Source organism: Canis lupus, chromosome 38 (genome assembly GCF_048164855.1).
Source record: "Canis lupus baileyi chromosome 38, mCanLup2.hap1, whole genome shotgun sequence".
In the NCBI taxonomy this organism is placed as follows: domain Eukaryota; kingdom Metazoa; phylum Chordata; class Mammalia; order Carnivora; family Canidae; genus Canis; species Canis lupus.
In genome coordinates this window covers 2,730,398-2,746,164 of record NC_132875.1, presented here as the reverse complement: position 1 = coordinate 2,746,164, position 15,767 = coordinate 2,730,398, and the positions used below count along the sequence as shown (strand labels likewise).

Below are 15,767 nucleotides of genomic sequence, written 5' to 3'. Positions count from 1 at the left end.
ATTTTATTTATTTAGCTATTTATTAAGTAGGCTCCACACCCAGCATGGTGCCCAGTGTGGGGCTTGAACTCGCAACCCTGAGATCAAGACCTGAGCTGAGATTGAGAATCGGACGCCTAACCGACTGAGCCACCCAGGCACCCCAGTTCATTTTTGTTTTTAATCTCTGTTGCAAACCTGATGTTTGTGAAGTCTCGGGCTTATTCAAGCAGATCTGGTTGTGTCCACCTCGGTGCTCTCAGCACTTCGTTCATCTCTCTGCCACGGCAAACATCGTGGTTTATTATATTGGGTTATTGGTGGGTTTGTTCTCTGATCCTCCCCCTGTCTGCACACACCCCCGACTAGATTGTAAACTCCTTCAAGGAGAAACTTATTTTTTATTCCTCTTTCTGTTATCCACATACCCATACTTTGCATGTGGCTGGCACTCAATACGATGTTGTCACCTTGTTCTAGATTGAAATGGGCTTAAACTGCAGCATGAGGCATTGAAACGTTCTCTGATGATGAGGGAAAGGCCCTGGGATTCTTGCATGGATATTTTTCTTTTTCTTTCTTTCTTTTTTTTTTTTTTTGGCCTGGATATTTTCCAATGGAGTAAAGCTCTATCAGGGAAGAATCACCCAGGATGTAGGGAGAGGAAAAAAAACAAAAAGGACTCCCAAGTGACCTGGTCATCTGAAGAAGCCTGTAATGCAGCCTATAGTCATATAAACAAACAAACAAACAAACAAATAAATAAAAAATAAATAAATAAATAAATAAATAAATAAATAAATAAAGGATATCCCATTTCCAGGTGTTCCAGGGGAGCCACTCTCTGGGAAGGAAACTACCAAGGAATCCCTTCTCGTGGCCTTAGGATTCAGGTTCCCCTGGCCATCTATCCCTTAGAGAAGTGTGTTTATGGCCCTTTGCTGTCCCTCTCCTTCACCGCCCCCCCCACCCAGCATTCCAGCCCAGGACAGGAGGAGGCCAGCAGACACAAAGCCCTCTGTGTATGGGGTGGTATGTGTCCCCCCCACCCCGCCACCCAGAGGACACAATGCCCCTTCTGCTCCCTGTGCTCTGCCCCCCTCCCCACCACCTCTCAACGGCACATGCCAGGCTGCAATTGGTTACTGGCTCAGGACAGCCCCCTCATCCTGGGGCCCCAGGGGATTTTAAGCAGATTCCAGGAACCCCCGCTCAGTCCTTGTCCCCCACTCTGCCAACCCCGCAGATGCTCCGGGCCCCAGCCCCTGGCCCAGCTATGGCTCCTGGGGCTCCCTCGTCCAGCTCCAGTCCTGTCCTGGCTGTGCTGCTCTTCTCTTCTTTGGGTAAGTGGAGCCACCCCAGCCTGGACGCCCTGGGGCTCAAGACACCTCTCAGCAGCCTTCTCACTGCCTTCGTTTACTCCCCGCTGTACCCAAAGAGCGAGCACGAAGGGGATACTCTATTCAGAGGAAAAAATCTATATCGTTCAGAGGGAGGCAATAATCAGAGAACTTCCCTGAGGTGGGCCTGACTGGGCCCAGGTTGGAAAGCTGTAACATGCCTCCAGAGCCAGGCTGAGGGCCTGGTGGGAAGCAGTGTTGTCGCATGGTAGGAAACGGAATCAGACTCCTGGGTTCTGGTCCCTACTCGTTCCCTAGTAGTGTGTGAGGTGCTTAACCTTAGTTCCCTAAGTAGAAAAGTCAGGAAACATGATCTAAGGAGTCCAGGGTTTGTGATCCCAACTCCTCAAATCCTTTGTCTCTTTGTGCCTCAGTTTCTCTCTGTGGATCCATTGTCTGTTATGTGGGTGAACGGAGTAGAAGGGAGATTCTAAGACATTCTAAGATCCTGTCCATCTAAAGCTGGCTTCCTTCATAAGTTGACTAACCCCATTCCTTACCCCATGGTAGGTGCTCGGTGAGCAAGACAAGGTCAAAGTATGATTATTTGAACAGATTCTTTGCTTCTCCAAGCTGCCTGCAAACTAGTACAAGAGATGAGCAGTAGGCAAATTGTGGGTGAGAAGGAGAACTGCTCAGAACATCCAAGGTTCTCTGCTGGCAGCTCTTTGAGTCCTAAACCCAGAACCCATACTCTTCTGGGTGCTGTACTGGACTATTCTGGGACACCCAGAGAACATGTTAAAGATAGGGAGTTGAAGAAGGTCATGGTGAGGGACATGGTGGGAGGGAATCTTGGAGAATAAGGAAGAGAGTTCTGTCCCAGAACCTGTCCCACCCATAGAACCATCGAGCAGAACTGAAGAGCAGTGGTTGATATTAGAACAGAAGGAAGAGAAGTTAGGTGCTTTAGGGAGAAGCGAGTCACTCATATCGCATATTGAGGTGGGAGATTTGAGACTGTGGAGCAGGAGTGGGGAGGGTGTTTAGGGGTGAGGGGGGTGAAGGGGTGGCAAAAGCCCCCAACACTGGTCGGACAATGGGTCTCTGTTTGTTTGGTTGCTTCCTCCTCCACCCATAGAACAAAAGGGTCTCCAGTTGCCCCCACCCAGGGCCGGCCCACACACATAATCTCCCTGGAATGGCCTTCCTTGTGTGGGTGAGTCTTGGGAGGGGCGCGGGGCCAGAATGGCCAAGAGGAGGGTGACGGGGGTCAGACCACAGCAGGCTCACCCGCAGACTCATCAGAGCTCTGGGCCCGGGGGTCTTCCTCTGTACCCAGCTTCCCATGAGAGGGGTACGAGGTCCTTTCCACCCTGGCCTCCCAGCCGATAGCAAGCCCTGTGGCAACCAGGGGTTCAGCACTGAGGACCGCTGAGCTGGCGAAAAACATTATTTCGTATTTTCATTTTTCTTTTTCCTGCAAGAAATTTGAGTTTGTGATGCTGTGAAATACTATATGGCTGTTAACAATCAGATTGATTTCTCTGAATCCACATGGGTAGCTCCCCGAGCTATGTATATATCTCCTTAAGTGAAAAAACCCGCAGAGAATATGATGCAATGTATGTCAAAAGAAAAGAAAACTCCACAAAACAAAGCTATTTCACAGAAGCCCAGGTACCTCTTGAGTTTGTTGAGTCCATATTGCACTTGTTACATAGGAAAAGGTTACACGCTGCACTGGTAACAGTGGCCACCTCTGGGAGGGACTGCAGGAAAGGACTTGGTGGGGAGATGTCGAGAGGAACGCTCGCTTTATCTCTATGGTTTGAGTGGTTTATAAACAGAATGCAATATGTATTACCATATGACTTGTAATAAATTTTATTTTTTATTTTTTTAACTTAAAATTAAAAAAATTTTTAATGTTAAGCCTGCATCCCAGGGGGTAACTTAAGAGTTAAATATTGACCCAAAGGGAAAGGGAGACCGAGAGACAGACTCCAGCTTCTGGAAGTCCTCGAGAGAGCTGTTACTGCTGTTCACTGTCTTTAATGGACGTGCTGAAGAGCTTGCTCCAGCACAGCGTCGCCCCCCAACGCCTCAGTTAGCCCGGACAGAGTTGGGCTTGAGGGTCGATCGTTGCTGCCCCAGCTTTCACTCAGCCTTGACCCCTGGTCTCACCTCCTCCTCGCCCCCCTTGGGTACACCTGCGCATCTGAGGCCCCTTTCTGCTTGCAGTGCTGCCCCCCGCCCAGGCCATCGTGGTTTACACGGACAGGGAGGTCCACGGTGCCGTGGGCTCCCGGGTGACCCTGCACTGCTCCTTCTGGTCCAGCGAGTGGGTCTCCGATGACCTCTCCTTTACCTGGCGCTACCAGCCCGAAGGAGGCCGCGACGCCATCTCGGTGAGTACGGGGAGCGGGGGGGGGGGGGGGGGGGGGGTCCTGGCATTGGATAACGAAGCAGGGCTTAGAAGAACAATAGAGGGACACTGGGGGACTTGGTGGTTGAGCATCTGGCTAGGGCTCAGTTCCGCATCGGACTCCCTGCAGGGAGCCTGCTTCTCCCTCTGCCTGTGTCTCTGCCTCTCTCTCTCTGTCTCTCATGAATAAATAAACAAAATTAAATAAAAAAGAAGAACAATAGAAAAGAGAACTTGGGCAAAGGAGGGGAAATCCATGACCCTAACTTGGGCAAGGTAAGCGGCAATCTGACCAGGGCCTGTCTACACTGTCTCCCCCACCCCCGACCACCCTCTCCAGCCCAGGATCCCTTACCCTGAGGCTAGACCCACAAGCTTCCCCTCATTCCTCATAGATCTTCCACTATGCCAAGGGACAACCCTACATTGACGAGGTGGGAACCTTCAAAGAGCGCATCCAGTGGGTAGGGGACCCTCGCTGGAAGGATGGCTCTATTGTCATACACAACCTGGACTACAGTGACAACGGCACTTTCACCTGCGACGTCAAAAACCCACCAGACATAGTGGGCAAGACTTCTCAGGTCACACTCTACGTCTTTGAGAAAGGTGTGAGGGGCTCTGGGAATATGGGGTGGGGGGTACTGGGGAGACCTGGGGGGCTGGGGGAAGAAGCTGTGGGCCTGGATCTTGCCCTTCAGGCTCTGGGAGGCGGGGAGCCGCTCACCCCCAGCAGCAGGGAGCAAACATGGGGCTAAGGACCAAAGGTGCAGGACCCTGCTCACTCCTGTCCTTCTCTTCCCTCCCCTCCTAGTGCCAACTAGGTACGGGGTGGTACTGGGAGCCGTGATCGGGGGTGTCATCGGGGTGGTGCTCCTGCTGCTGTTGCTGTTCTATCTGATTCGGTACTGCTGGCTGCGCAGACAGGCAGCCCTGCAGAGGAGGCTCAGGTAAGGGGAGTCTGGCTCCCTCTCTGCACCCCCACCTGCCCGCGGAGCCAAAGGGAAGAGGGCGCTGCAGCGGCTCGGGAGGGGGCTCTGCCTGGGGAGGGGCATAGCGACAGCCACCCCTTTTCCCCCGCAGTGCCATGGAGAAGGGGAAATTGCACAAGGCCGGCAAGGGACACGTCCAAGCGCGGCCGCCAGGTTAGCGGGACTTGGGGCCTGGACAAGCTGTGGGGCCCCGGGACAGCCCCCGGGGGGGGGCAGGGAACAGGCCCACCAGGCCGGCTAACGGATGGGTGACCCCTGCCGCAGACGCCAGTGCTGTATGCCATGCTGGATCACAGCAGAAGCACCAAGGCTGCCAGCGAAAAAGAAGTCCAAGGGGCTGGGGGAGTCTCGCAAGGATAAGAAATAGCGGTTAGCGGGCCGGGCGGGGGGTCGGGGGCCAGGGGCGGAGCCCAGCAAGGGCTCCCAGGTGGTGGTCATTGAGATGGAGCTACGAAAGGACGAGCAGAGCTCGGAACTCCGGCCTGCGGTCAAAGTCCCCCAGCAGAACCAGCCTCAAGAACGCCCTCCAAGAACATGATGGGTCTGGACTCAGACAAGTGACCACCCCCAGGCCCGCCAGAGCCGGGGACCTAGGCTCCGTCACCCGGCAGGTGCTCCCCTTCTTAGCCCAGCCCCGCCCCTGCCCTCAGCGCCCTGAGATGTAAGTTTCATTCCAAGGTTCATTGCCAGACGCTTCCTGCTCGCCCCCCCCTTGGCTCCGCCTTATGGGAGCCCAGGGCTGACTCTACCTACCCTCCCCGGCCCCAAGGACTGTGTGTTTGGTGCCTGTCCCTCCGGCACCGAGAAGAAAGGGACCTTGATACCCCGCGCCTCAGCCCCAGGCCACCTGGCCACGCCATCCCTTGCACCGCCCAGCCTGTCCCCCGTCCCTCCTGCTTTTCTTTCTGACCCGCCCTGTCCCTCCCCTCCATCAGGTGGCCCGGCCCCATACTGTGTTCTCCCGGGCTAAACACCCAGATCATCCACATCAGACTCTCCTTCAGGGTTTATTTAGGTTGTTAGTTATTTTTATTTTTTAATCCATCCTTTGTTGTTTGTGTACCTGTGTCCTCCCCCCATGACTGAGTACCAATGACGTCATGTGGTTTTTGCAATCCCCCCCCCCCATTTTAATCCTTGATGGAGAGCCAGGCCCAAGCAGAGGGGCCCCTGATCCTCAATCCTCAACTATAGGATTGATGCCCCTGACCACTTTGGAGCAGTGTACTGAGACTCAAGGTCATGGGGAAGGACAGACAGAGAGAGACAAAGATCCTCACAGGTCAGGGGATCAAGGAGGGACAAATAAGCCTTAAGAAATGGCTTTTAAGCAACCAAACAAAAAGGAAAAACTAATGGGAAATGGGGGGGGAGGGGAGAGGCTGCACTCCCAGCCACAGGGGATTGTTAGGATTTTTCTACATTCTGTATATTTCTTCTCAAACCCCCAATGTCCTTAAATGTTTAATAAACACTGACATTTCCAGAAGTACTGCCTCCAGCTCCGTTCCTCAGTCTCCTGGGAATATCCCTGCCCCAGTTTCCATCCCCAACCTCCTGCTTTCTCCCACTCCTCTCCCTCAGCAACTGGTTTCAGTTCAGACTTTGGCTCTATGGTATGGACTTCCGTGGTGTAGTGGAAAGAACTCTGAAATAGCTGACGAGTCATTGAACAAAAATCCAGCGGGCTTATACTCTGGGCTAAACTGTGTGTCAGGCTCCCGCATTTACGTGAGTTAAAACAGAGACTCCCTCTTTACCAGGATCTGAATTTTGAAAATATGTCAGCCACTCACTCGCTGTGTGACCCAGGGCTAGTTATTTGACTTTGCTAAGCCTGTTTTCTGTATTTATAAACTCCGATGATACTTGTCCTGCTTAATCCCCAGGATTTTATGAGACCCAAATTGAGATCCTGTATACGGAAGCCTTTGTAAATGATAAATTGATGTGCAACTAAGATATTAAGGATCAGTCCTTTAGAGATATTTCTATGTCTTGCTGAAAGGATTACACTTTACGAACTAGTATAAATTCCATTCGGCCCTAGAAAGACACACACACACAACTTCAGTTGGTTCACTATTTTAGCTGTGCTGTTATACCTCATTATCTAGTTTGTTGGTATGCGGATTTAGGTACACCGTTAATATCCTTGAAATACTTAGGTGATTGTGGATGGACGTACACACATATCATTTTCCTGGGGTGGTGGGGAGGGTCATTGATGGCAAAAAAAAGCCCCAAGAGTCCTACAACTCATTTCTTTGCCTTGTTCAGAGGTTAAAGATAAGATTTTAAACACCAGCTTTGCCAAAAACCAGAGTCCTGTCATTTATTTCAAGGGGTATCTTTCACTTTTTTTAAAAGAAGAATTAGCCCAAATTCATTCTAATATAAAAAGCTAATAGATTCCCTGGGTAAATGCAAGTCAAAACTACAATGAGATACCACTTCACACCATTAGGATGGCTACTCTCGAAAAAACAAAACAAAAACAAGTGTTGGAGAAGAAGCGTGAAAAATTAGAACCTTGTACACTGCTGGTGGGAATGTAAAATGTTACAGCTCTTGCAGAAAACAGTAAGGAGGTTCCTGAAAAAATAAAACAAAATTACATCATTCAGAAGTTTTTTTTTTTTTTTAAGATTTCATCCATTCATTTGAGAGAGAGAGAGAGTGGGAGCACTCACAAGTTGGGGGAGGGGCAGAGGGAGAGGGAGAAGCAGACTCCGCACTAAGCGGGGAGCTGATCCCTGGACCCCGGAATCATGACCTGAGCCTAGGGAGGATGCTTCACTGACTGAGCCACCCAGATGCTCCTGTATTTGTTTATTTAAAAATATATATATTTTTTTTTAGATTGTATTTATTCATGAGAGACAGAGAGAGGCAGAGACATAGGCAGAGGGAGAAGCAGAGGGAGAAGCTCCATGCGGGGACACTCAACCACTGAGCCACCCCACGCGTCCCTATTTATTTAAATTTAAAGCTGCATTTGATTGTCACAGGGCAACAACCATCTTAAGCTGAATGTTGTTTCCCCCTCCCGGGTGAGGCCCACAGTCACACTATTCATTTCCTTACCTGCCTGACCAGTCTTAATGTGTGAATTTGCTACCCAGCTTCAAAACACCTAAGAAATTGGGCAAATATTTATGTGTGGGAGTGAGGCTGGGGTAGGGAGGCTGCAGGCAGCCTCCACACACAGAGCTCTCCACGATTCCTCAAACAGGCCACCAGTCCCAGTGCTTGCCTCCAGCGAGGTACTCCTCAAAGTCACCCATTGTCCCACTGAATCTTCTGTTACCTAAAGGACTAAATTGTAAAGGTAAAATCTAACAAACTTATATGATAACATAAAACGAGAAGAAAGAGTTGAATTAGACGGTTAACTTAGACAAGTAAATATCTAAAACAAGCCAAATAAAAATAAGTCAAGTCACTATCGTCCTCGTTTTCCATAATTGGTCAGGAGGACATAACTGATATTTATGAACTGCTTCCTCCACTCATTTCTATATTTCCCCTGCCTCAGCCAGAACCTCAAATAGTCGGGGTTCTTCACCTGGTAAAGTGACCACTTTATCACTCCACTGCTGACTCAAGATCTGAGTGCTCAATTTGTCCTGTTTTTTTGTTTGTTTGTTTGTTTGTTTGTTTGTTTGTTTTTTGGTTGCTACATTTTTCATATTAACCTTTACTATCAGACATGGTAGTAGTGGTGCCCAGAGAATCCCCTGGGTTCCAGAAATAGCTCCCTGCTCCCAGTGTGCACCAGCAACCCAAATGTCCCCTAGGTTATCAGGATCAATCACATCAGCCAGCTGAGTAATTCCTGATCTTCTTGGTTCGGTGGTATATAGACTCTCAAGTGACCAGGTGACTGTCTCAGCTTCCAGGTCAATGGAACCATTGTGTTCACTGGTAGAAACACTCTCCCTCTGGAGACCTAAGTCTTTCAAACCAGCAGAACTCAAAGTTGCCGAGAGAAACAGAATTCTGTGGGAGGGTTATTAGGTGTGATAGTGGAAGAGCCACCCTGCTTCCCTGACCTCTGGATCCTATATGCTGGCTCTGGGGAAGACAACACCATACGGTGGTCTCTGATTCAAAGCATATATTGCATCTTCTGAGACAGAATTCCATTCTTTCAGTATTGTCTCCCAAGTGTTGCTATGAGTAGTTTTCAGGAAGCCCTTCCACACTTCAAATAGGCACCTGCCTCCAGGTGATGGGGTAGGTATAGGGTAAGACCACTTAATCCCATGAGCACAAGCCCATTATTGCACTTTCTTTGCCATGAAGTAGCTCCTTCATTAGACTCGATGCTTTAGGGGATGCTACAATCCTGGGTAAGGCACCGTGTGAACCCACCGGTGGTGGTGCTGCAGAAGCATTACGAGCAAAGAAGGCAAATCCATGTCCAGAATATGATTATTCCAGCGAGGACAAGTCCATACACCCTCTCTGTGATGAAAGAGATCCAATATAATTAACCTGCCATCAGATGTGTGGCTGGCTGCCCCAGGGAATAATACGTACCAGGGACCCAGCGTTGGTCTCTGCTGTTGACAGATTAGCATTCAGCAATAGTATTAACCAGATTGGCCTTGATAAGGAGGAATTCTACATTGTTGAGCTCGTTGGTAGCTTCCGGGCCTACCAACACGGCACTTTGTTCAAGAGACCATTGGGCAAGCACCAGGGTGAGCACGGAAGGGGCCTTTGGTGGGCATTCACAGCCCATTCTCAGCATTCCATTTGCACATCTCTTCCCCAGACTTCCTTGCCACCAATCTTCCAATCCTGTTCTTTCTGGTCTCTGACCACCCAACCAGTTACCATTAGTAACTGTCCTTGAATCAGGGTAGATCTGTCCCTCTGGCCATCGCTCACGCCAGATACCAGATAGTAGATGGCTACTGCTCCACCAAGGCTAGTCTTTTTCCTTCCACTAAGAGAATTTCCCTTCACCATTGTCCTTCAGTGTCAGTCTTGAGGGAGCTATCATGATATAGCTCTTCACTTTTGAAGATTTGTTTGTTTAAAAATCTTTTTTAAAAAAATAATTTATTTATTTATTCCTGAGAGACACAAAGAGACAGGCAGAGACACAGGCAGAGGGAGAAGCAGGCTCCCTGTGGGGAACCTGATGTGGGACTTGATCCCAGGACCCCAAGATCACATCCTGAGCCAAAAGCAGACGCTCTACCACTAAGCCACCCAGGTGTCCCCAAAGAATTTTTTTTTAAGTAGGTTCCACACTGGGCTGGATCTCATGACCCTGAGATCAAGACCTGAGCTGAGATCAAGAGTCAAATGTTTAACTGACTGAGCCACGCAGGCACCCCTGATTTAATGTATTTTTGTCTTAGAAAAATGAAATCAACAAAACAACTATTAAGAAATTAAACTGGGGGGATCCCTGGGTGGCGCAGCGGTTTGGCGCCTGCCTTTGGCCCAGGGCGTGATCCTGGAGACCCGGGATCGAATCCCACATCAGGCTCCCGGTGCATGGAGCCTGCTTCTCCCTCTGCCTGTGTCTCTGTCTCTCTCTCTCTCTCTCTCTCTGTGACTATCATAAATAAATAAATAATTAAAAAAAAAAAAGAATATAGTAGTTGCTCAAAAAATCATTTAAAAAAAAAAGAAATTAAACTGGGGGGCAGCCCCAGTGGCTCAGCGGTTTAGTGCTGCCTTCAGCCCAGGGCATGATCCTGGAGACCCGGGATCAAGTCCCACGTCGGGCTCCCTGCATGGAGCCTGCTTCTCCCTCTGTCTGTGTCTCTGCCTCTCTCTTGCTCTCTCTGTGTCTCTCATGAATAAATAAATAAAATTTTAAAAAAAGAAAGAAATTAAAACTGGGGGGGTGGGAGTAGGCAGGTGGCCAGTCAGTTAAGCATCAGACTCTCAACCTAGGCTCAGGGTCTTGGTATCAAGATTGTGAGTTCAAGCCTCGAGCTGGGCTCCATGCTGCATAAGGAGCCTACTTAAAAAAAGAATGATACCAATATAAAATTAACAAGTTTGGGGATCTAATGTACAGCATGGTTAATAGCTAATAATACTGTATCACATGCTTGAATCTTGCTAAGAGAGCAGTTGTTAAATGTTACCACAAAAGAAGAAATGGTAACTATTCGATGAGATGGGACGGTAGCTAATACTATGTTGCTCATCACTTTGCCATGTATCAAATCAACAGGTTGTATACTCTTAAACTTATAAAATGTTATGGGTCAATTACTTCTCAAAAAAAGCTGGGAAAAAAAAAGCTATATAAACATCTATGTTCTATATTCCTTCCCAGAAGACAGTTTTCGTGCATTGAAATAAAGGGAACATGCAATGCTTGCAAAAGTCCTTGTGAGACAAAAAAAAAAAAAAAAAAAAAAAAAAAGTCCTTGTGAGAAATTACAGCCTAAAGAGCAGCGTCCTGTCCGTTAGGCCAGGCTCCATCAAGTTAGCAGGTTTTACTGGATTTCCTCACTCCTGGTTAGCCGTGCTCAGGAAATAAAAGAATCAGAACATCTCTATGGGACGCAGTTACCCAGTGTGGATGAAGCCACACGGGTGTGCTTCCCTCACAAGAGTGGGAAGTCTGGGTGTGAGCAATGGGGTCTGTAGACACACACGCAGACACACACAGTGAGACACAGGGCAACCTCACAAGCAGAGGGTGATTCTAGTGTGAACGTTGTTCACTATTGCTTTAGGGTAGAATAAACCACTCAACAGAATCCGACTCACTTAAATCTCTGTTATTCTAAGAGAAGCACAAGTTAGGAACAGTCTGGAGAAGGAACTCAGCCCTGCTTTGGGCAAGACCTCAAACAGGCATCGAACCAGACCAGGTTGTTATTCCTGCTGTAGCTCTCTGTGACCTGGCCCAGATCACCTGACTTCAAAACCTTGGTTTTGTTAGGTTAATACCTATCCGACGGTGCATTTCCAGGAAGACGTTGATAATATATGTAAACCACGTCACTAGGCACTTGGCATAGCGTCGAAGTCCTAGCCATGCTAGTGCCTCGTCATTCTCTACCGCCCTCTCTTTTCCTCTCCTTTCAGTTCAAGTGGGTGAACCCCCACCATGCTGTCCTCGGGTCTGGATCTCAGTCTAGCACTGCTTCACAATTCAGACACCCTCCCAGCACAGCCCCGATCCTTTTGTCCTGCAAAGGGGCTTTCCTTTCTAGGCACTAAGGGTCGCTATTCATCTTGTGGTCCCTCTCCCAATGCCCAGCCCATGGTAAACACTTAGAACTTGGCTGGAAAAAAAAAAAAAAAAGAACTTGGCTGGAAGCTTTGGGGGGTCTCTTTTGGAGAGAAAACAGTCTCGAATCTTCAGGCTGCTGCTGGGCTTTCCAAAGGCTCAGGGCATTACTTCCCAACCCCTCAGTCTGCTGCCCTTTTATTCTTCCAAACAATATTCGTATGCAATATGAACTATATACCTACTTTCAAAAAAGCAAATCTAATACTATCTCAAACTATACTATAAAGGTGAAATAAAAGATGAATTTATAATAAAATGGAAAATACCTTAATCTGTAATGTCAGGCATGACTATACCTATAATATAGGATCCTGGTGAGTGTAACAGCAAAAGATGCACACGGAGAGGTATCAGTAGTTCAGATACTGCAAGTAGCAGTTTCTTTGATGACACGGACTTCTTTTTTTTTTTTAAGATTTTATTCATGTATTTGACAGAGAGAGAGTGAGAGAGCACAAGCAGGGGGAGGGGCAGAGAGAGAGGGAGAAGCAGTCTCCCCGCTGAGCAGGGAGCCTGACATGGGGCTCCACCCCAGGACCACAGGATCATGACCTGAGCCGAAGGTAGATGCTTAACCCACCGAGCCACCCAGGAGCCCCAGTGGCGAGGATTTCTGAAATGGTAAGCAACTCTTGGTAAGAGTTCTGAACAAAGCCAAATATAAGTTGCTTCAATCTAGGCAGTAGTTGCATTTCTGGGAAATTCGGTGTTTAACATGGTCCAAAAAATACCTTGTATTCAGGGCAGTCTGGGTGGCTCAGTGGTTTAGCACCTGCCTTTGGCTCAGGGTGTGATCCTGGGGTCCTGGGATCAAGTCCCACATCGGGCTCCCTGCATGGAGCCTGCTTTTCCCTCTGCCTGTGTCTCTGCCCCTCTCTCTCTCTCTGTGTGTCTTTCATGAATAAATAAATAAAATCTTTTTAAAAAATACTTTGTGTTCATATGTAAAATGAAGCTGAGTCCTAGACTCCCTCAGATAATAAGTTTTTCACCTACATTCGTACCCAGTGGGACTTTTCAAAGTCATGTGGGATGTGGGACATTTTGTGCAGCACCGTCCCGGTCATTGCAGTATGCCTAGCATCTCTGGCCCCCAGAACCAGATAACAGCAGGAGACCCTCCTCCATGCCCACCAGCCCCCCAACATTAAAGATAACCAAAAAAGACCCTCACGGATTTCCAAAACATCCCCTAGAGGGCAGTACGTCCCCCTGTTGAGAAGCGGCTTAGGAGCCTGACTAGGACCTGGAGGCCTCCTTCGAGTGAGGGAAGGCTTGGCCTTCACCATTGCACCTACTGTGCGCAGGTGACCCCCTCCTTTCTAGGCCCATACATCAGCCCCGCCTCCCCAGTTCCGAGGCCCATTTCTCTCTCCGTTTCACTTCAAACTGGCTACGTGTTGGTGGAGCCCCCGGGGAGGCAGCTGGCCGAGAGGGGCTGAGAGGATTCCGGGAGTCTGGCAGAGACGTCAGCTCGGGCCAGCACGGGTCTCCCTCCCTCCCCGGAGGATGGGGGCCAGAGAGGATCCACACCTTCCCTGTGTGGGCCACGAGGGGCCGGGCGAGCACGCGTGAGCTCAGCTAAGGGCAGCCCTGCCCTCCCACCTGGCTGGGGACCATCCAGGTGTTGGCCCTCACGCCCTGTCCCTAATCAAGGCGGCACAAAGGAGCCCGGACTCTGGAGCCAGACTGCCTGAGTTCTGGTCCTAGCTCAACCATTCGCTTTGCTTCGGGAAGGTGGTTAATCTTTGTGCCTCAGTTGCTTCATGTGTAAAATGGGGTCATCGGGTTCTCAGAATTAAATGAGTTACTATACACAAAAGTGCTTAGAACGGGGCAGCCTGGGTGGCTCAGCAGTTTAGTGCCGTCTTCAGCCCAGGGAGTGATCCCGGAGACCCGGGGATCTAGGAGGCCCATGTCCGGCTCCCCGCATGGGGCCTGCTTGTGTCTCTGCCTCTCTCTTTCTCTCTTTCTCTGTATCTTTCATGAATAAATAAATAAAGTCTTTAAAAAAATGCTTAGAGGGGATCGCTGGGTGGCTCAGCAGTTTAGCGCCTGCCTTTGGCCCAGGGCGTGATCCTGGAGTCCCGGGATCGAGTCCCACATTGGTCTCCTGGCATGGAGCCTGGTTCTCCCTCCTCCTGTGTCTCTGCCTCTGTGTGTGTGTGTGTGTGTGTGTGTGTGTGTGTGTGTCTATCATAAATAAATAATTTTTTTTAAAAAAATGCTTAGAATGGTGTCTGGCACATAGTATTTTGCAAATCTTAGATATTGTTATGGTCATCAGCATTCGTGCCCTTCGGGGAGCATCATGCCAGGGAGCTACCCCGACTTGGGGGGTGAGCACTCCTAAGGGCCCCAGCAATGATGACACTGAAGCCGACAGAGTCGTGCAAGTAAGGACACTCGCAGCTAATCTGGCACAGAGGGCTCCCCTCCTTCATTCTTGATGATCTAGGTGACCGGGAGTAAGAAAGGCCAATCATGGCCATTGTCATCATCATCCCCATCACCACACTAAGGGAAAGCTAGGACATGGGATGGAGGAGGGCGAGTGGTCAATGTCAAGGGGGTGAGGAGGGAATAAGGCCTCTGAGCCCTGTGGCCTGCAGAGCCGGGAGGGGCTGCCTGAACCACCGGAAAGGGAACCTCCAAAGCCTGGGTCTTCAGAGGCGCCAGCAGAGGGGCTGTGTTTGGGGAGGAGATGGTGAGGAAGAGGAAGGAGCGGCTCCTGGAGGGTGATTCCAGGAAGGCTGGGCCTCAGGGGCCAAGGGCGTCAGGGACTGAGCCGCTGCCAGGAACAGCCCCCCTCCTCCCCGCAAACAGCCCTGAAATAAAGGAAACCCAGCAAGGGCGAGAAGGGCAGAGAGAGAGGCAGAAGTGGCAGGAAGGGCAGCTCCCGGGAAGGACAGGAGGGCTGGGCGGGCGTGCAAGAGCCATGGGAAAGCCACCTCCAGGGCCGCGTGGTCAAGGAGAGGTCAGGAGTCCTACCCGGATGGGCCCTGCAAGTAGGGGGGTCCCAGGAAGCAGGATCCTCGTCCGTCCTGCTGGCATTTCTCCCAAAACCTTCAGCTTCCAGTCTGGGCTTGGGGAGCATATTCCGAACTATCCCCCTGACCCAGATCTCCAAACCTCTTCCCCTTTGGTCAGGGCTGCACGCCCAGCGCCCGCCCCCAGGCGAAAAAGCACTGGAGGCGGGTCAGTGAAAGAGAGGGGACAACCGAATTTGCTTTTTCCCTTGACTGTTTCTGCCTGTCTGTTCTGATAAGCCATTTATCCTAAGAGCACTCCCCAGTCCCCAAAGACGCCTCGTCTCTGCTCCTCCAGAAACAAAGTCCTTAAGACGGACAAATACTGCAGGATTGTCTCTGGTGGCAGGAACCAGAGGGAAGGGGATGGAAATGGGGCTCTAGGGCCCTAAGCAAGAGATCCCAGCCCCAGTCCAGGGTCCCAAGGAGGAGCTACAGGGACGCCAGAGAGAAGAGGGTCCCTTCGAGTGCCGCACGGTAGGAGCGAGAGCGAGCCAGCTGGCCCAGAGAAACTAGCTTTGAGAACCTTTACAGAGGAAGGTTCAACAACTACTCCCCCGCCCCCCTCCGCTCCGCCAGGATGCCTGAACCTTTCTGTCTGGTTAGGACTATCTTTCCCAAAGCTACAGACTATATTTTTGCTACAATGCTCTTCGGTTTTTAAATTAGTATTATTTAGTTAGTTGAAAGAGAGAGATAGGGAGAGAGCATGAGAGA

At 50.0% G+C, this 15,767-nt stretch overlaps 1 protein-coding gene across 1 annotated transcript; it reads left to right on the top strand.

The window, feature by feature from the left end:
- Positions 1–1,134: 1,134 nt before the first annotated feature.
- MPZ (myelin protein zero) lies at positions 1,135–5,441 on the top strand. Its single transcript, XM_072814863.1, is given in 10 exon segments — positions 1,135–1,322; positions 3,564–3,730; positions 4,143–4,356; positions 4,562–4,697; positions 4,831–4,867; positions 4,869–4,892; positions 5,004–5,060; positions 5,062–5,229; positions 5,231–5,266; positions 5,268–5,441. Coding segments are annotated over 10 exon segments (969 nt in total). The 5' UTR covers positions 1,135–1,225; the 3' UTR covers positions 5,301–5,441.
- The last annotated feature ends 10,326 nt before the right edge of the window (positions 5,442–15,767 follow it).